Source organism: Manis pentadactyla, chromosome 8 (assembly GCF_030020395.1).
Source record: "Manis pentadactyla isolate mManPen7 chromosome 8, mManPen7.hap1, whole genome shotgun sequence".
NCBI lineage: Eukaryota > Metazoa > Chordata > Mammalia > Pholidota > Manidae > Manis > Manis pentadactyla.
The window spans coordinates 139,008,393-139,029,182 of NC_080026.1; the positions used below are offsets into that span (position 1 = coordinate 139,008,393).

General features: G+C 55.8%; 1 protein-coding gene across 1 annotated transcript in view; it reads right to left on the reverse strand.

Moving 5' to 3' along the window:
- Positions 1 to 212: 212 nt before the first annotated feature.
- Positions 213 to 20,790, reverse strand: part of TCERG1L (transcription elongation regulator 1 like) — a 174,037-nt gene continuing 153,459 nt past the window's right edge. Inside the window, exons 9-12 of the mRNA XM_057506491.1 lie at positions 14,867 to 15,002; positions 8,820 to 8,909; positions 4,892 to 5,010; positions 213 to 1,084 (exon numbers count right to left, since the gene is read on the reverse strand). Of these exons, the coding sequence (XP_057362474.1) occupies positions 928 to 1,084; positions 4,892 to 5,010; positions 8,820 to 8,909; positions 14,867 to 15,002 (502 nt within the window). The 3' untranslated portion in view covers positions 213 to 927. The remainder of the gene's footprint in view (positions 1,085 to 4,891; positions 5,011 to 8,819; positions 8,910 to 14,866; positions 15,003 to 20,790) is intronic.

Consider the following 20,790-nt stretch of genomic DNA (forward strand, 5'->3'; position numbering starts at 1 on the left):
ACTCCATTAGCCCTGAAGCTCATAATCTAATTAACTGGGGTCTTAATCAAACATTGTTCCCCCCAGAACTGGTAAGCGGAAAGGAGAGCTTCCAGTCGGCGTGCTCCCCCGGAGCTTCTGTGCCATCGCGAAGGTGTTCGTACCTCTTGAAACAGAGCATCTTTAGTGGGAACGGTTCTGCTGCTCGTGTGGGAAGTCAGCCACAAAATCACACTGGTTTAAAATATTTATTAATTAAAAAAAATTTAAAATCTTTTTATACAAAGATGATGAGAAAAATCTCATGCAAACTCTGGGCATACAACAAAAATAACTCAAATATTAATATGATGATTTTGTACAAAATAATTCTTTTGTAAGTAGGATTTCTGACAGACAGGGCAGCCCCTGCTCCAGGCGCGAGGCCCCGTCGGGGAAGGAGGCGGTCCCCTGAGACACCTGTGGGTGATGGCTGCCCAGGCGTCAGGACGGCCACAGCTGACGCTGCGGTGAATGATGAATGGCCTATTGCCACCACTCAGAAGGCGAGGCAGGGACACAGGGACACTTCAGTAGGGGGTCCCCAACTTCACGGAACTCCCAGAGGTTTTCAGGGAACTTTCAAATCATCAGCTCATGAAAACCTTGAGATGGTTACAGACGGTGCCTGTGTCTGCTTCGTCACAAACCTGCTGTGGGTTTATAATTTGTATATATTACAAGTAATTTGCATAATTAAAACAATTAAGGGGTCAATGTATCATGGCGATTAGAAATGCATCAAACTCTGAATGTTGTACAAAAGAGAGCTTCAATATGAAACAGGAATCCTCTGAGAGCGAGCCCGGGAGCGCCCCAGCGGCTGTGCAGAGCCCCACACTCACCCCGGCTTCCACCACCGTGCCCGCCCCTTTGCTCTGAACCGTTTTATTGCACTTTTTAACATACTCATCTCATTTTCCGGAGCCTGATTCTGTTCTCCTTGTCCCGTTTCTTAAGAATAAGTATGAACTGGTTGAAAAAATGCTCCTGGTCCTTCCGTTTCTGAACAAGTCGAAACCTCTGATCCTGGCCATACTTGTCAGCAAACTCCTTAAATGTGGTCCTGAAACACAGAAAGGTTGCTGAGACTCCTTCCCCGAGGGCGGGCCCTGGCTCCCCTGCAGGCCGGCACTGCTCCAGATGGCGGGGCCCGGCCATCAGACCCAGGGCTGCCGCAGGGCAAGAGGGGCAGGGCAACCGCGCAGGGCGACTGGCTGAAGGGAACAGCTCTGGGCCTCTGCACCAGCCCACCTGCAGCCCCTTGTCTCTGCTTCTCGGCTTCTGGAAGCGGGCTTGCCCTCACCTGCCTCTTCAGCCCTGACGCACTGAACTCATCACGACCCCCCACCCCCACTGCTTCCGCCACGCAGGCCTTCCTCTGTCCCCTGCTCTCACCTATCTCCTACCTGCCATGGGTCTTCGCATACACTGTTCCCTCTGCCTGGCACACCCTTCCCTTCTCCCTTCATTCACCCCTCATCATAAGTCAGGACTGGCACATCTCTGTCGGGAAGCTCCCCTCTGAGAGGGCCCAGGGGCTCGCACCGCTCTGCTGGGGCTGCAGCACACTTATGGTCTCAGTAAGACTGAACTGCACGGTTTCACTCGACTCTTCCCTGCCCTGTGGAAACCCCATCCTGCACTTTGCTCTTCTCTGAGCATCCTGAACGGCTAGCCTGGCAGCTGGCGAGCTGTAAGCACCCAACGCTGACTGTGTGAACCCACGGTGGGCAGGCCCGGGGCCCGCATGAGATTACTCCAGGGAAACCAGCCCAGCCCGGGGTCCAGTCTCGCACGCCTGGGCAGTTCAAGGAGAAAGTGTGGATGTCCTTTGCAGGGACAGAGGGAACCTTCATGAGCACTGGGTCCCCACAGCTTTCTCTTCTCCCAAGCCCGAACTTGAAACCAGGATCAGCGACAGGTGCAGCAGGGCCAGGCCCCGGGGAGCTGCAGCCACGGGGATTTCCTGCCTGCCCCCCACCCCACCCCACCCCACAGCCCTCCCGGGGGAGCTGGGGGCTGTGCTGCAGGACGGGGCCGACTGCATGGCAGGCGCCCAGGCCATGTCCAGAGGAGCCTCATTCCTCTCATTTCTCTTCACAGAGGATTTTATACTTCATTGCAGACAGTTGATTAAATTATTATAACTTAACGGTTTTTATACATGAACAGCAGGATTACACTGACGTGGCTGCTAGGTGCTCGTCCTCACGGCTGTCTCCCGACAGCGCTCCCTTCTCCTGCGCCTCCCCCCGCGATGGGGGTCCTGCCTGCTCACCTCCTCTCTGCTGCTCCCCCCCCTTCCCTCCTCCCTCGCTGCTATGGACTGAAGGTCTGTGTCCCCCAAATTTGTATGTTAGAACCTAACCCCAAGGCGATAGTGTTTGCAGGTGGGGCCTCTGGGAGGTGAGTCCCCTGAATGGGAATGAGTCCCCTTTCAAGAAGACACCCCGGGGCCCTAACCACGTGAAGGCCCAGAAGAGCTGCGTGGGAGCCAGGGAGTTCCCACAGACGCCGAACCTGCCGGCGCCCTGACCTCGGACATCCAGGCTCGGGACTGTGAGAAATGAGTCCCTGTTGCTCATGCCCGTGTGGGCGACTTGCTAGGAGCCTGAAGGCCAGGACCTTCCTTCTTTCCTCTCTCCCTTTCCTTCCATCCCTCTGAGACACTGCCTGTCTCCACTCCCAGATGGGAGCCACCCATTTCCAGCTGCAGCGGGCGGGTGTCCCATCAAGGGCACCTCTGAAAGGGCGCATCCCCGGAAAGGAGGGGGAAACGAGCTCCGCGGCCCCCTCGCCACGCGGGCCCAGCCGGACGGTCCAGTGGGCCTGGGGAGGCCACCTGAGCCAGCGGCACTGCGTGCTCCTGAATGTCCACCTGCAGCTGAAGGAGGGGCTCACCTGGCCTTTGGGGGGAGCCTGAGCGGAAGCCTGGTGGGGAGTCCCCATGGCCCCTCTCCTCAGCCCCGACCCAAAGAGCTGGGCGGGGCTGGGGGCCGGGCTGGCCCAGCCCTGTGGGCCCTGTTCCCACGGCCTTCCCAGGAGGGAGCTGAGGCCAGTGACGGGCACCAGAGCCTGAGATAACTAGTGTGCAGTGGAGCTGAGGAGGCCGCCCCTGCGGATTCTCAGAGTGGCCTGCATGGAGCCCCCCGGCCACCTGGCGCAGCGGTCGCTGCCTATGAGATGGGGGGAGAAAACGTACAGGAGAGCTCAAAATGTTTTAGGAAATGCTGCAGAAATAGCTACTTTGGAAATAACAAATAGTTTTACAATCATAAAAGAAATATATGCCCGGTGTATATTTTTTAAAAATAACAGGCAATTAAATCTAATTTTAAAGAAGAGTATGTCTCAGTCCCTTCTAATTTTTCTCACTCATTTTCTTCTGTGTGTATGGAATCGTTTTCCAAATTTCTTGATACATCTGAATATTTTCTCCTTTGCCTTCGTAATATCTTCATAGAAGGGGAATGTGTTGGCTTATTGTTAGCATGTTACCAATGGGCAGAGACTATTAAATAGCTTTTCTAATGTCAAGAATCATTAAAAGCTAAATGTCTCTAATGACAGTAACATCAGCCCGACTATGAAAGGCCTGCCCGCCGCACCCAGTCTCTCCTACCCTAGGCCCTAGTTGTGGCCCTGTGTCAGGGCCTCCTGCCCCCATCTGGACCACCTGGTGAGGCCAGCGTGCTGCCCCCATTAGGATGTGGCTCCAAAACTCAGGCAGGTGCCGTGCCTTAGCCTAGGGCCTGGGCTGCGGGGGACCTCCTCCCTCGCAGGGCCACCTTGTGGGGAACACGGGGGGACGTGGCTGGCACCCAGTGTCCCCGCGATGGCCGCTTTAACCATGGAGAATCACAGCTCACAGATGGTCACACATACACTTGCTTTTCTAGGTTAGCTTAGCATTCTGTGAGGGCGATAACGTACGTATACTGTTGTTCCCATTCAGAAAGTACCTGTCCTTTAAATAATTAGGTTTATAAGGACCACATAACCATTACATTATCCAATTACTGACCAAGTGAATGAACCAGTTATTGATCAAAATATGGAAGCCTATGTCTTCATAGAAAGCAAACATCGATTAATGTCCATTTAAACAAATATATTTATGTATTTATCACACATGCATAAATGCCTACCTTATCATTAGAAATAGTGCATACATGTCCATTCAAAAATAATATCCCACTCAAAGTAAAAATACATCAAAATCTACCTTTTTTTTACTTTTAAGAGTTACGATTTTGTAATTCTGAAAGTAGTATATGTCAATCAAAACTAATGTTAAAGAAGAGTTAAGCTTTCGTATTTTTCTAATTTCTAACGTCTACTTTCCTATTAGCTCGTTTCACCTCACGGAAATCATGCCTGATCATTCCAGCTGAGACCGGCGGCCACACTCACCTGGCCCGCTTGCCTGGTGGCGGACCGCGTGCTAAGGTGTCTGCACTCGGGCACGGGTGGGGCTTATTTCGCTGTTGCTGTGGTTGGTCTAGTTTGTTTGTATTCTTACTCTGTGATCGTTAGATCAGAGATTCGACTCCATCTCACGAGGGCTCACCTACTGATCAGTTAGGCCATGGCGTTAGGGCTGATGGCATTTTGGAGATCATAAGGGCCGGAAAAAAGGAATGACTGGGGCATGTCTGGTCAGCAGACAGCGCCCTACGCTGGACGAGAGAGGAGGCGGTGGGAGGCTCACTGCCTGACAACAGGGAGTGGCCGGCCTCCCTCCCGCGGGCCTTGGCGAGGACACTTCTGATGTGTGTGGGATGCCAGGCCACAGGGTCTAACCAAAACTGACTCCAAGCCCTCTTTCAGGAGTTGGTAAACTTCCAGCCTGAAGAGTGTCCGTCCATACCTGGGTGATACCTTGGATTCCTCTAGAAGTTTCCTGAACTCTTCTTTGGCTAGCAGCAGTTTACTTCTCCTCTCCTTGTACTCTTCTTTTATCCTGGTCTTGACAAACTGCTCAAATATCTTAAAACACACACATAAAAGAAAAGCACGTGAGAGATGGAGCCTCGTGTGATGGCGCAACAGCTCAGGGGTCCCCGAGGCAGAGCTCTGGGGGCTGCCAGAACCCCAAGCACTGGCCCTTCCTGGGCTCTCTCCGGGGAGCCGAGTGTCCACAAACAGCCTGGACTCCCACGAGCTCTGCTGCGCATGGGCACCACGGCAGGGTCCAAAACACGGTCCCCATCTGAGACCCATCCCAGGGGCGCGTGGAAGCCGATGGGTGGACGTGGTGCCTCCTGTGCTGCTTGTTCCGTGTCTGGGACATCCGGAGGCGGTGCTGAGGGCTGTGCACTGACCAGCCGACGCCCACATCACCGTGCGGAGGGCCAGTGATGCATGAGGGTGTGCGATTTGTTCTGGTCAATTCCTACGGCATTCAAATCTCCAAAAATGACTTCAACTTCTGCAAAGAAAATCAGCCCAGCCTCCCTGACTTCACACACTGCACTCTGGGAAGCCCTACTGTGAATGTGGGGGTTCAGTTTCCCTGGGGGCTGGGGTACAACCAGGGCAAGCCTCCCCGGGGGGGGTGGGGGGTGTCATGGAGCATCCAGGCGGGAACACAAACAAGGAGACCTGACCCTCAGGCACCGCAAACGATTAACCCAACAGGAAACCCCCTTCCTTAGTCTAAGGCATGTGGATGTTGTCTGGAGGGCAAATCCAGCCACAGCCCCAGGGTGGTTTCCCTGAGGAACTGGCAGCTGGCATGACAATGGCACTGGGCAGCCTCTCTGCAGCAGTCCACAGAATGACCCCCTCTTGGTTAGACTAAGACTGATTATTTCTCTAATATCAGAAAATTGTCATTTATGGATGAAAGCAAAAAGGAGGCAGAGACAGCTGTTTTGTTCCTAAGCTATCCAAGCCTCAACATGTAAAAGAAAATAAATGGGAGATAAGTTAGGTGTGCATACAAACATTAAAAAAAGATCAATGAACCCCCCACACATGACCCTGTAAGGCAATAAATAGCAATCCTGCACCCACCCGATCAATGGCCGATTTAAATACTACAATATGACCCCGGGAGTCTCCTGCATTCCTGCCATGGCAGTTCTGGGAGGTGGGAACGTGCAGAAGGGCCGGGGAGAGCTTCCATCCCTGCCCTGCTGCAGACGCGCTTCTCCTTGAGCCCCATTTAGAATCCGTTCTGGCAACAGCAAGTCTTCACAGGATTAAATACAAAATGCTACTTGCCTCCTGAAGACTCAGCAGCGGAATGAAATATTCACGAATAGGACTTAAACGGAGAACTCACACATGTATTCAAGTAAGAATAAGACTGGCTTATTTCGCCTTCAAGGCAAACGGTAATGCAAGCTCTCCAGCTGTCTTATAATTTAATAAAAAAAGGTGAATGCAGGGTTATTGTCCAAATAAAGCATGTAGCTCCATCATTAGTCAGAGTTTTTGTTCTATTAATTTTAAATCTGATGGAAACCCTGGCTGCTCTGGGGTCAGAGTTCATAAGCAAGATCTGCTTCTCTGTCTGCCTAGAACCATTTATCCATCTAATCTTATTTTTTTCTTCCTCTCCCTGCTCTGCTGCCTTATGTTGTCACAGTTTAATGTAGCAGGATGTCTCCCCTCTTTAATGAATTACACCAGTTTTATGTAAAGTGGGACATGACTTCTTACCACTGCCCATGATCTCCTCATGGCTCTAGTGGAATGAAAGATGCATTGTGTGTTGCCATAGTGACAGGCCTAATTTGGGTACTGGGACCCCCAGCTGAGGCTCTTCCCCTCTCCTTCGCAGCCCCCCAGTTGGGGGGGCCACAGCCATCTGCACACCAGGAGCCTAGCTTTCCTGGTGAGAACACGGCAGCGGGTCCCACCCACGTCCTGCGTGAGTTTGCTCCCTCGACTGTTCATAGGCAGGACTGTGCCTTCTGGCTGGAGCGCAGACTCTGTCCCTGCCACCAGCTGAGCTGCAGATGCCCCCCTCAGACATGGCCACATGCCCTGGGACGATGCTGAGGGGCTTCTGGCTCTTCCTTGTCGGGCTCGGGGCCAAGCTGCCACCTGGAAGGACAGGCCTCCGGTTGCCCCTGGTGGCTCCATGCGCAGGTTTAAGGCTTTCCCCAGACAGTGGGCTCCTCATGGGCACTGATGTCCCAGTCGGATGTGTGTGTGGAGGGCATGGCTGCCTACCCAGCGCCTGCCCCCTGACCATGGTGGCAGAGGGAGGGCACTCTGAGCTCCCACGGGTGCACCCTGGGCCCACGACCATGCCCCAGACACCAGGGAGCCATTCACTCCAGCCTGCAAGCTGAGCCCCCGTGTCTCCAGTCACCCAGAGATGGGGCTCAAGCACCACGTCATTGATTGGCTTCTTCCTTGAGGGTGGGAGGGTCCTACTTCTTCAACTTCCTCTAGAGGGGCCGTTGCCTGTGATGGCACCTGTGCCCTGGTGAGAGCGCAGTGCAGACCGCGACCGGTGGGCCAGGGGCACAGTCTGCAGGTGCTCTCGCCCCGAGGGGGCACGGCCAGCTCGCCAACTCCGCAGCAGGGAGGGGCTCTGTGACAACAATAAGCAGGCCCCTCAGCATGTGTTTTCATAGCTGACTAGCTGGACTCACTGATTCAATATCGCGACAAGGGTGAAGTATCGCCAGGGATGAGGTCTACAGGTTTCCCCAGCAACAGACAAACAGGTATTGGCCAGACTCATCTTACTCGGCTGTGCCTTTTTTTCAGAGCCACTGTTACCAAATTTCACATACTTTCATGTGTTTCTTTCTGGAAAATGTAACTCAGCTGTCAGGCAACAAAAAGATCATTAATTCTAGGCTCTTGAGAGGTCCAAGCTCTTGAATCTAATGCGCCCAGATCTAGGACCCCATGCCGCCACAGACCTCACCAGCCAGTGGCATGGAAACGGGCAGGGGTCCACACGATGGAGGCCCTGCTGGGTTGGTGTGTCACTGAGCCATCTTGGCATGTGCTTAAAGGACCTTTGTGAGCTCGTGCCAGGATTAAAAATCACATCTCACCTTCCACCCCACTTGCCAGGCTTCCCAGGCTCTGCTGTCTGAGGGACCGAGTGGGCACGTGCAGGCCCCTGGGCCCTGGGTCCTGTCTCTGGCGCGGTTCTTCTGGCTTCAGAGGCTCTTGACACACTTCCCAGGTGCATCATTTCTGCACCCCAAATGGCAGAGGGTGGGAAAGACAATCGGAGCAGGACCGGAGATGTGGAGATCTGGACCCTCCGGGATTTATCTCAGGCCCTCCTGGCACGTGCTCCCAGGACATCCTGTCCCTGCTGGGCAGGCAGATGCCCCACATCACCAGTGCCTCCCCTGGTCAGTCAGCCCAGCATGACCCTACCTCTGCCTGTTTAACTAGGGAAATAGTGTTGCCTCCATGACCTAATTTGCAAACGAGCCACAGCATGATTTTTTCAAGACCCCCAGTATTTCTATCTGGGGACCTGCTTTCTGGAACTTCCATCCTTTACTCATGCTGTCATTGCTCCCCGAACCCTCCTCTGTTTCACTATCGAGTCCTTTTCACACAGTCAGCCGGGATGTGGTCAACAGTCCCCGAATTTGCATTTTCATCTTCGAATGTGTCTGTCTTCCAGGTAACAACCAGCTGGCCAGTGGACCGCAGTAACGAGGACGGCCTTGGTTCGCAGGCTCACACGCGAGATGCCTCCACCCACGACCCTTCCCCGCAGACAGTGACTATGACAGGCGGCTGTCTGCTGACAGGACCAGGCGGCACTCGGCCGCTGTGTCACCAGCGCCCCTCACCCATGTTACCTGCTTCCGTTCCTCAGAGTTTAGCAGGAGATAGCGGGGATCAAACACGATTTTATGTAATTCTTTCTCCCAGGTAGAAAATGCTGACACCTGAAGAAAGATATTCAACAGAGTCACTTCAGCATGTGATGCAGAGGCCAGAGTCGTGCAGAAATTATCAGTGGTGAGAGCACAGCATGTGGGGGGTGTGGGTTCCGTGACGGAGCGTTGTGTAAAAGCACTAGACAAGTCACACTTGCTAGGAAAATCGGTACTTAGGGCATTAGAAAATTAAACTTCTACACTCATGACACTGTTTCTTCCCTGGGTCTCTTCCAGTGATCTGGGGCCCCAGTCACATCTGCGGGGCTGCGGTATTCGGGAATGTCACATCTCAAAGGAGAAACGGCATTTGTAAAAGTTTTCAGAATGCCGCAGGCCACAACAGGGCCATTTCTTACAAATAGTCTGAATTTACCACACCTTGGTTGATTTTTAATCAACATTTTAACCTTTTTCAGGTAGGTCATTTGTTAAAAACAAACTGTCCGCCTTTACATCAGCGGCAGATTCACAGGAAGGCTGCAGGAATATTACACGGTCACCATAAAACCCACCTGGTTTCCCCCATCGTCAGCATCCTACCTCAGCAGGTAGGCTGGACTTCAGGCGATCACTGACAAAGTCCACACTTTATTCAGATTTCTTTAGTTTACACCTGATCGTCGTTTCTGCCCTAGGAGCCCACCCAGGAGGCCACGGGAGGTTTAGTCTCCCGCCTCCCCAGGATCCTCTGGGCTGGGAGTGTCCCGGGCTCTCCCTGCTGCCAGGACCCCGACGGCTTCGAGCAGAGCTGCTCGGGGGTCTGAAAGATGCCCTCCACTTGGCTGTCTCGGTTTGTCCCATGGTCAGACTGGGCTGTGGGTTTGGAGGAAGAGCACAGAGCAGATGCCCTCCGCACCTCAGACCCACGTCCACACTTGCGCCGTGGCCCAGGACTCCGGGTGTGGACCTCGATCAGCTGTTGAGGCCACGGCCGTCAGGCCTTTCCTCAGCACGTTTCCTTCTCCCCGCTTCTCCACGCCAGCGCCTGGGAGGGGAGTCGCCGTGCAGCCCACCCTCCCGGGGTCACACTGCCCCTGCCGGCAGGGGAGCATCCCCACGCATGGTCTGGAACTCTCCTGGGAGGGATACTCCTCCGTTCTCCACACGTACCCTCCGGTTCAGTCGCTTGCAGTACTGCCGTGGCCCCGGGGACATTCATGTCGTCCTCTGGGCCGTGACCCTCCGCAGCTCTGTCTGCCTGCAAGGCCCACCCCCGCTCCGGCCAGCGGGAGGCTTCCAGCAGCTCCCGGGTCTCTGCAGCCTCCCTCCTCCTGGGTTCATGGGCACTTCCTTACTTTCTGCCACCTCAAGATGCTCCAGGCCCATCTTGGGCACCCCCCGCCCCAGCCCCAGAATCAGCCCCTTCTCCCAGCAGCCTGCCTCCCTGTGCCGGGGCGCAGAACCAGAGGCCGCCGTCTGGGTGCTGGCTCTGCTCAGGCTACCGGGCTGTGGCTGCTTCCAGCCTCTCAGCCGACAGCAACGGACAGTTTACATCATTTCAAGAGCACTTTATCCATTTAGAAGCACTGACCGAATACTGACTATGTCTTAAAGCCCACGTCCAGGGGAGGGCAGATTCTAAGCGACATTAGCACTGTACCAGGGACACGCCCAGACACCGAGGGGCCACAGGCAGGCGGCACCTGCCCCAGCCGGGGGAGCGGCTTCCGGAGCACTGCACGCCCTGGGACAGGAGTGTTCATCAGGCCAGCGATGGGGCTGGGAGGATGTTCTGGGGGCGGCCGGCTGGTACGAAGGCCAGGTCCCGAGCTCTGGGGGGCTGTGAACTGCAGGGGTTCAGCCTGGCTGGGAGAAGAAGCCTGTGAGGAGGTGGGAGAAGCGGGAGAGGCAGACAGCGGACGCGCAGGCTGTGCAGCGTGCGCCGGGGTCCTAGGTCTCGAGAGCTCTGGGAGGCGGGTCAGGCATGCTGTGCGTGTCGGGGGGCCACTCGGGGGGCACAGGGGAGGGGGGCTCCCTGCCGCTCATGAAACCAAAATCCCACTCGCGTGCTTATTTTCCAACACACTAAAAGTATTCCTAGCAGAGACACTATTTTGACAAACACATGCTTGCCCTGGTACATCATAACATATGGAATTTTTACATGGATGGTTTCTACCTTCAATAATATAAACCAAAGCCCCTTCCTACCGTCCATGAGCTGTGTTACTGGGCAGGAGGACCCAGGCCCCACCCAGGGACTGAGAGGGTGCTGAGGGCTGCCCGCTCGCGGGAGCCGGAGGTGGGAGTCTCCGGGGAGGATCCCAAGGGTGGACACTCTGCCACGGGAGCATTAGGCAGGTATGGAGGCTGTGTGGCTGCAATGCGGCCCAGCTGGATGGGCACCTGTCCGGCTCCAGGGACACGTGCACACCCACAGGGCCAGCTCTGGTGGGAGGGTATCATGTAATTAACTCTACAAGTGTTTGAGACTTTCTCAAGTTTGAGATGTATAATAAAATAAACTTAAAAAAATTAATATTATATCAGTCCTGCCCACAGGAACTGACCATCTGTATATCAGACAAGATAAGCCCCCTGTACCTGACTGTCATCTACAAATGATCGAACAGATGTCGTATTGCCTGAGACCCATGCTAATGGCCCTTGAAGTTCAAAGAGGGGTGGCAGCCTGGGCGTGGTGCCCAGGACAGAGGTTGGAGCAGAGGCTGGACGGAGCATGTGGAACACATGGGCACAGCCTGGCCCGAGAGACAGGGCTGCCCCCAGGAAGCACGCCAAACCACAGCCACAATCAATCGTGTGCACCACTTCTCATCAGAGCCCAAACCCCCGTCCCCACAGTCACTCTGCGCTGAGCCTGCCCTGTTGGGGGGGCCAAGGACCCCCCTTGCTTGCTGGGCGTCAGAGGGGAGCTGCTCTCAGCATCACGGCCTCTGCGGCTCCCTGCCAGGCCCCTCCAGAGCTGGACAGCTTGTTCCTTCAAGCCAGCAGAACCTCTACATGAGACCAGTCATATAGGACAGAGAGTGATGTGGCCACGGTGACACCCCACCCTGGGCACGGGCTGCCCACTCTCCACTCTAGAGATGTAATGCCCTTTATAAAGCCACAGAACAGGCTCTAGGAGTGATCTGCCGGGGGGGAGGTCCTCAGAAGCAGGGGACCAGCCTGCTGAACCCGCCCTTGTGGGGAAGCACCCCCGCTGCCCCACTTGGAGGAAGACACTGGCAAGGAGCCTCTGCTGCATTCGTACCGTCTTAATGCCAGCGACCTCACGACGGGCCCTGCCCGGGCACAGTGGAGGCTGAGGCTGGGCCAGCATGGGCGCATCATCCCTAAGCCCCTCATTCTGACACAGTCATGCCCAAACCCCAGACTGACCCCACAGCGTCAGCCAGAGTCCCGGGGCCACCCACTGCCAGGAACCTGGCCAAGGGCCACCCACAGGGATCCTGAGAGGATGGCAGGTATAGACCCTGGGGTCCCTGAGTCAAGACCTAGTAGTCTCTGAAGGTCCTCCTTTCCCGGCCCGGGAGAGCCGTTCCCACTTCCAAAGGAACAGGTTCTCAGTGAGAGGCCTCTAGCGCATCACCTGACGGGCAATCACACTGCAGTCTGCTGTCCAACTAAACTTGCCCCTTCATAGACTGAAGTTAACAGAAAGCTCTGTAGTGGTTTGCACAGTAAAATAAAATATAAGCACAAACCTTCCAGGAGCCGTCACTTTCTTCCCACAGACCACAAAACTGAAAGTCCTTCCCCATCCATAACTCCCACGGCGAACCCTGAACCGGCCCTTCCTCGGCTACCGGAAATCCACAGGACTGAGCCACATGGCTCCCTAAGTACATGAATTTCCGCACTGAAGCACTGAACAAACGCAATAAAAAGCCTTATTAATCACTCAGTCCATGAAGAGAGTGACCTTTCTGTGCCTCATTGTTAAGCAACTGGAAATCTTATGGGCTTAGCCATTAAATTCTCTTGAGCATGAGTAACTTATAAGATCTGCTGGCATATTTTATAAAGTCAAAAAGTTATAAATGCTAGCATTGCTTTATGACACCAGCAGTAAATCCAGTCTGGCCTCTGTTCAGAGCTGGGTGTGGGCTTCTTCTGAAACCCTCAAAAGACAGGGGTTCAGGCTTCACCCCAGATTCTTCCAAGGCAAACACAGGACACTGGGGCTGGCGCGTCACATTTCCATGTACTTTCTCCAGTTCCCACACATGAGAATTTAAGAATCACAGACTAAGTGGAATCCCTCATCCCAATGAGGCAAAAATGCACTGAAGATCCCATTAGTGAGACTGTTCACCCCAGGCCACTGGGATCGATTCAAGAGACCACATAAAGCTGGGCCGGCGTCCCAGGGTAGTGCAATGCCGTGCTGGTAAACTGGGCCCCGCGGGTTCCCGAAACAGAGATGGAAAATGCAGACATCAGTGAGATGAGCTGGATATGGATGAAGTATCTCAGATGTTCGTGATGCCATCACGCCTCAGGGAAGACGGGCCACCCCTCTCCCCGGTGACGCAGCCGAACAGACCGGCCGGGCCTCTCGTGAGAGGCGAGGGCGGGGCACCTCCTGCGCGTCCATCAGGGCACCTGGCCCCACGGGTTTCCCCAGGGCGTGACCCCATTCCTGGCGACCCTGCGGGGGGCACACTCTGCTCTCTCGCCATCCTGCGAGCGACGCCTTGAGACCCGTCCTGGAAGCGCCTGTGGCGCCGCGGGCGGGGGGAGGGGAAGCAGCTGCAGCCGCTCAGATGGGCCCTTCGTCGCCTCAGGCTCCTCGGGGGTCAGCACGGGCCGGGTCAGGGCCCCCCTGGGAGTGTCAGGAGGCCCCGGCCCTCCAGGAGCTGTGACCTTGCACGGTGATCCAGGCAACGTGGAATGGACACAGAATAGTCATGTGGCCTCACATGTGAGCGGGGGCCAGGGTGGCCGGAGAGTCAGGGCAGGGCAGCCACAGAGGTGGAGACCTGCGGCGACGCTGGGGACGAGCCTGCGGGCCAAGAGGCCCTCCGTGCACCTCATGTTACTTGGCACACGTGCCACCTAAGGCCTAGCATATCACCCTGCAGCTCGGGGCCCACACGTCTTCTAGTCTCCTGTGGCCAAGGGCTGTAGTTTAGGGTTGACTGAGGAGCTACACAGATAAAACTGTGTGTGCATTAAAATTCATTCTGTGCAGGAAGAGTGGTCTCCGTGGGGTCGGCTGGGCAGGGGTCATCTTCCTGGGAACAGAGCTTCAGAGCTGGGCTGTCCCAGCTCTCCCTTGGCTCCGGGCCTCAGCTGCCGCATGCCAGCGCCCCAGCCCAGTCAGGAGCCCCGCGGGGAGGGGCCCCCATGCCCTCTTCCCCACCCAGCGCAGCTGCTGGGGAGGGCTGGCCCCGAAGCAGTGCGGGAGCCGCGGCATCTGCCTGTGAGGTCCCGTTTACAGAGCTCTTTACAGTTCCCACCGCATGCAGGCTCCATTACTGCCCTGCATTCGGTCTTATTTTGTGAGGAAACCCAGCTGGGCTCAGCTGCTGTGTCAGAACCCAAGGCTGGAGCAGGAAACAGAGTCACTGGAAGGAGGCTCAATTACAACATTCTGTTGTTTCTCCCCTAGATTCAAAGTGAAGTTCGAAAGCCAACTACAATTAAGACATCCTAATTTTATTAAAAATAGTTGAACTCATCTACCAGTGTGGAAGCCCCTGGTTGAATCCGACAGCCAGACGGACGTCCCCCTGGGAGGCGAGGGCCCCAAACCTGGCCAGGCTCCAGGAGGAATGTTAACAACATGCTCCACGACAGTCCTTCCCGGAGACCCGTGTCTGCTCACCTCCTGCGCCCCCGTCAAGGCCTCTTTTCCCCTCCCTGTCATGGCGCTCTGGCCTCCAATCATTTGGCCCTGAGTTCCCCGCAGGCTGGTCCATGACCTCAGTAAGGAAGGACGACTGCTCAGCCACGGCCCCCAGGACAGCCATTCCCCACACACAGGTCCTTACCCCTCTCTCCAGGAGCATGTCTCGGAAGTGGGTCACCCGCTCCTCCAGGGGCAGGAGGATCTGGGGCGGCAGCGGCTTGGCGCCTTGGTCCTCTCTCTCTGCCTCTTCCGGCTCAGGACTGGTGCGGCCCTCCATCCTGTGGAGCAGAGGACACAGTTAAATGCTTCCTCAGACCACCTGCATTTCCCTGCAACCTTTAAAAGCCCTCCAGGGTCCCTCTGAAGAAGCAGACATTCTCTGTGAAGAAGACTAAGACTTATGCAGTCAGCCCAGTGAGGGTGGAGGTTTTTGCTCTTGGGGTGCAAACTGCTTTGCTGCGTTTGGGGCAGAATGGAGACTGAAGCCCCAAGCAGAAGGGCACTGGCCAAGGAGAAGGTAGCAGTGGGCGGGTGTGAGGCCCACTGGGAAGGAAGCCAAGAGCCCCCATTTCACTGGCCAGTTGTGGTTGTCACTCAACGTAAAGGAGCAAAGCCTTTTTGTTTGGATAAATGATAGGAGCTCATACTTGGTTCTGTTTTTACTTTTTCATTTTATTTAAGAGAAGCTTTTGTTTCAAACAAATGCATGGAAGACAGTTTACAGGAAGCATGCAGTGCTCAGGGTACAGAAAACTCTGTCCTGGGGCTCAGCTGAGCCCAGTGTGCAGGGAGCCTGGTGGCCATGCTGGGCACCTGCCTGGGGAACCACAGAGATGCCCCTCTGCCAGGTTGCTGGGCTGCACGGAGGGGAGGCCCACCCTTGTTAAACCAGTTTGTCACCTTGCATTGTTTTATTTAACTGGCCATTTGATAAACCTCTTTGCGGCTCTAAACCTTATTCCAGAAGAGCCTGGAAACCTCCTTCTGAAATCCCTCGACGATTGCTGCTGAAGAAAGCATTTGGCCAAAAGCAGACGGTCACTGTCATGCCGCCCCCACCCTCCCCAACCTGGCCTCCCTGGGAGCAGGGGGTGCCACTCCTGTCCCCTCTGAGGCAGCTGTTCTCAGCCCGGACACGCAGACTGGACCCACATGGGCCTGCAGCACAGAACCCCCTGCGGGGCCTCGCCCGAGCCTGGCCCTGCCCATCCCCAGGCCCCCCACCAGTGGCTGTAACAGTGACAGGTGCAAGTCAGCCCATCGTCAGACTCTGGTTTAAGACAAGCTTCAATTTCTGATGGCACTTAGTTCAGGTTGGGTCTCCAGTTGTGAAGAAAGGTCTGCTGGGGAGCACTGGGACCAAGTGTCCCCCATGGACTGGGCATCACCCTAAGTCCCTGAAGGCAAGAACAGCAGCGAACATGCACTTAAAAAGCACGGCACTGCTCCGCTTCTTTGCGAAACCAGCCTCAGCCTAGGAGTTGGGTGGCTAAGTTGCTCCCGCTGTTACACGTCCTGGTTTTCTGACACAGCTCTAGCACAGAGCTGGCACGCAGGGTGACTGCTCCTGGGGGCCATCTGGCAGTGTCTGAAGACACCTGTGGTTGTCCCCCTGGGGAGGGGCCACGGCGAGGAGTAGAGGCAGGGATGCTGTTAAATACCCTCAAGTGCCCAGAATGATGGGGCACGTTTGCACAACTCCACACCTGGGAAGGAAGAGGCACACCATTCAAGGTCACCCACTCGGTGGCCAGGCCGAGGCCAGGCCCTGCCCCTGATACCAGCCAAGGGCGTGGCTTCTCTGTCAGTGTCTGTGGAATATGTTCATTACCATTTTGGGGATGTGCTGAGAATAACGATGTTTTATGTCTGACAAGGACTGTCACTCACTGGGATTGTAGTATGGATTGATCCAGCCTAAATAAATGTGCAAAGAAAAAATAATGTTTGCTCAGCCCATTAGGGAATCTTATTTATAGACCAACTATTTCAGGAGAACTTACTTTGCTTCCTATGTGATTATGTGGAATTTTTAAAAAAGAAAATTACCAGTGGATTTGCAATTGTATCGTATTCCAAAGGGTATAATTAGGATTCCTTTGTAATAAATTTTCATTACTTAAAAATAGAAGTGTGGAAACAAGCCTTGTATTGTAACTGGAAATAAGATTAATAGGAACAGTGTGAACTCAATGACGATAGTTCATTCAACAAAATATTTTGCTCAGAATCACCAGATACCTTCCAGACTGGGCAGCTCTAAGTTCAATTAGAATTGGTCAAAAGCGAATATTCTTATGGCTGAATGATTTTGGTTCCTTTTACAGAAAAGTGGGCACTAAAACTTTTAATAAAATTAGCTAAGGCTTAAATTACATCAAGGCAGAGAGGCAGCTACCCAAGCGCATGGCGACTGGGGCCCCAGCCTTGCTGGCCACGAGGAAAGGCCTCTCGCCTGGAACTGGTCCCCTGCACAGCGGCCTCACCAGGGCGCCGCCCTGCCTTGGCTAATTTTCCAGGTCAAGTGCACAGGCTCAAAGGGCCTGGGTCTTGTCCAGCCGGTACCTCGGGGAAGGTGTCTCCAAGCCTGGAGCCATGGAACTGGGGTCTCTTCACCCCAAGGGCCAGCTCCCTGCCTCCCATCCCCCACCTTTTGGAGACATTATGGTGGCCATCCGCTCCCCATGGCTCTTCCCCCGTCTGCCTCTTGCCTCAGCCCTCTGGCTGCTCTGAGCTTGTCCAGTGGACCCACTAATCACATGCGTGTGTCCATCCCATGTCGGTGAGTTTCTGGTGTTGCCCATGTGCACCGGGCAGCAGCTTATCTGGTCAAATGCACTCGATGCCCAGACAGAACAACTGGATTTAACAGTAAGTCTGGTCCTTGTTTCCCTTTATGGGTGACAAACTATTTTATCTGGGGCTAAGGGGGCTCAGGAACTGGACTTTGCACATCTGCTGTGTGCCCAGGGGCCCCCCTCAGACTCAGCAGACACGCCCCTGCCCACCTCCCGAGCCTTTCAGTGGGGCCATTCTGAGGTTGGAACAGTCACCCCGCAAAGAAATTACAACCACAGGGCAGCTGCCTGTTCAGTTCAAAGCAAAGTGCTTTCTACTGGTGGGTGGGGGCAGAAGGGGGGAGTGGGTGGGGGTGGGAGGGAGAGAGGAGGAGAGGTGGAGGGGAGGATGGAGAGGGAGGGAGGGTATGTGACGCACGCTTCCTGGTGTGCACACTGCAGGGGGTCTCAGCAAGTCCAGGCACCTGCCCACTGACTCACGTCTCAGCACACAAGTGCGTCCTCATCCCCACCCAGACGGGGGCTCAGGCTGTGGAGCTGACGGGTCAAGACCCGGCCCTCGACCTGGGCAGATGCAGGCCCGCTGTGTCTGCATGTGGGTGGCATCGGTGCCCACCTTGGCGCCTTGCTGAGGCCCTCAGGGTGACAATCGGCCCTGGGGCTGCTCATCCCTCTGTCCCTCCTCCCTCTGAACACTGTCACTTGAGAGGCTTGGCAGGAAAGAGGACATTCGGTTTGACCGTTTCCTGAATGCAGAACAGGAGAGGGAAGAGAAATCAACACTGACCCAGGCTGGGCGGGGCGAGGGCAGCCGTGGGGGCCCCAGCTTGTGCACAGAAATGCTGGCCGTGAGCGAGCTCCTGGGTCTGCAGAAGAAACCAAGACAATGCCCGGGGCTCACCGTGCTCCTGAGCCTCCAGGTGAGGAGGGTGGGCTACTGTGTAAGCTCTCTGGACGCTGTTTGGGAAAATACCTGGTCTGGACACAGTGATGTTGAAATGCCTCAAAGAGCCATGGCTGGCGATGCAAACACGTTCCTCATTCAGTCCTGGTGAAACAGTTAAACATCCTGATTCTGCCACCAACTTGCTAGCTCTGCGCCCCATGTTTGCAGGGCCTATGATTCCATAACCAGGCTCCGCCATCAGGACAATGCCCTGCAGGAAATGCCAAAGGCCACCGCCTCTGCCAGTCCCACTGCCCGGCCCTGCTGCCACCGCCGCCCTCTCCCAGGCTGGGGATGGCGGAGATGCCCTGGCAGCCCAGCCTGCCTCCCGCAGAGTCTGTCTGCACATGCCACGGCCACCACCTGGGGCCCCTGCCTGCTGCTGGCAGGCTCAGGTGGCTTCTGAGGCTGTGCCGTGCCGTAGGACTGCTGAGTGACATCGGCTTTGTTTGAACCCACTGCTCTCTCCCTGCTGCCCTGGGGTCTGCTTCCAGGTGGAGGGCAGTGTGGACAGCATCTCTCTTTACGCCAGGCTGCCTGTGCCCAGTGACCACTCAGCGCCACATCTGCCAGCCCCAGAGGGGAGCAGGAAGCCAGGCAGATCTCGGAGAAGAGCACTGCAGGCCCAGGGCTCCGCCATGTGGAGGCCCTGAGGAGGGAGCCTCTAGAATGTTCCAGAGCATCACAAGGAGGCCGGTGTGGCTGGAGCACAGAGAATGAGAGGGCAGGTCCCCGGCGTCTCCTGGGCCAAGAGACAGACACGGCCGGTCACTCCAGCAGAACAGGGGTCGGAGAGGGCTCAGAGTGGTTCCTGCTGCCCGGACCCCAGACTCATTACTCAGCTCTCTGTCCCCTCGGCCTGGGCTCCCCAAGACGCGGGGTCCAGGGACAGCTCTCAGCTGTATCCCTGGGGAACCTGCACTGGGCCCGTTTGGAGCACATGGCGACTTACTGTCAAGACCCCACGGAGCTGAGGCCCGCTGGCCCACGTCTTCCTAAACACCCTTCAGAAATGTTTTCCTGGATGTGAAACGGCTCCTGAGTGCCTATTTCCTCGATGTGTTTTCAAAGGGAATCACTGTCCCAGGTGGGCATGAGGGGACAGATATGCCTGCAGGGAAGGGTATGGTGACACGTGCAGCAACTGCAAAAGGGTTGCGCGCCCTCAGTGGGCCTTCCAGGGGTGATGGCGACCGGAGTCTGTCACTGTGCTGCGGCGCCATCCTGCTGGGGAGCTTGACCTCGGACTTATTTCTAGGCTACAGTCAGGGGGCTGCGCTGCCAGACTCTGGGGAGACGGAAGGTATGTCTACGGAGTGGGGAGCCTCCCTCCCATCTTCACAGATGCAGTTCGGGCCACCGTCCCCAGTGCCCACTGCAGGCTGGCTGCCCCACGGGTCCTCCCACACTCCTCGTGGGCTCCTGGGTGCGGCCAGCAGGGCAGCGCCTGGGGAACCATCGCCACAGCTGATGGACGCAGGGTGACACTTCTCAGATCCAATTCTCACTAACCTCTCCAGGAGTTTGTTATTCCCCTTCCGTGTGACCCAAGAGGCCAGGTCCCCGCCCAAGGTCACACAGACTCGGACATCAGTAAGTGGCAGCCACGCCCCCTCCTCCGCGAGCCTTTCACACGCCAGGAGCAGAGCTGTGCCCTCGGACTCTAGGCCGCAGACCCCGTGTGGGAGCCTGTGCTCCAGGGCGTCTCAGTTTCCGGCATCAGCAGGGTGGGTTCCTTCGATGCTACGAGGGAGAAGCTGTCCAGGCGTCTGCCCCAGCTGCCGGGGGCTCACAGCCACCTTTGGTTTCCCTGGCTGTGGACACATCACCCAGACCTCGCCTTCCTCTTCCCGTGGGGGTCTCCGTGTGCGTGCCTGTGTCCAAACTCCCCCTTACGAGGACACCGGTCCTACTGGATGGAGTAGGGCCCACCTTACCACCTCATCTCAATGAATATAAGGTCCCTTTCTGTGGTTCTGGGGGCTAGGACTTCAACATGTGGATTTCAGGGGGTCACAATTAAGCCCCTAACAAGATCTATCCTCACTGGACGAGGGCCATGTCCCCCAGGACTGTCGCCAGATTTTGTCAGTATGAGAGGCAGTGGGTGCCGGGCTGCACATCAGGAGGCTGAGGCTCCTGGGGGAAGTGCAGGACCGTATTTCCTGTCCAAACCTGGAGGCACTGTCACCAGCTTCACACTCCCACATGCCCAGGATGGCAAGCCTTTTTCTGGAACATTCACATTTGACTCGTGCACAGAAATCTCAGGACATGTCTCCATTAGCCCACCACCCGTGCTGGGTGTCACCTGCATCTCTC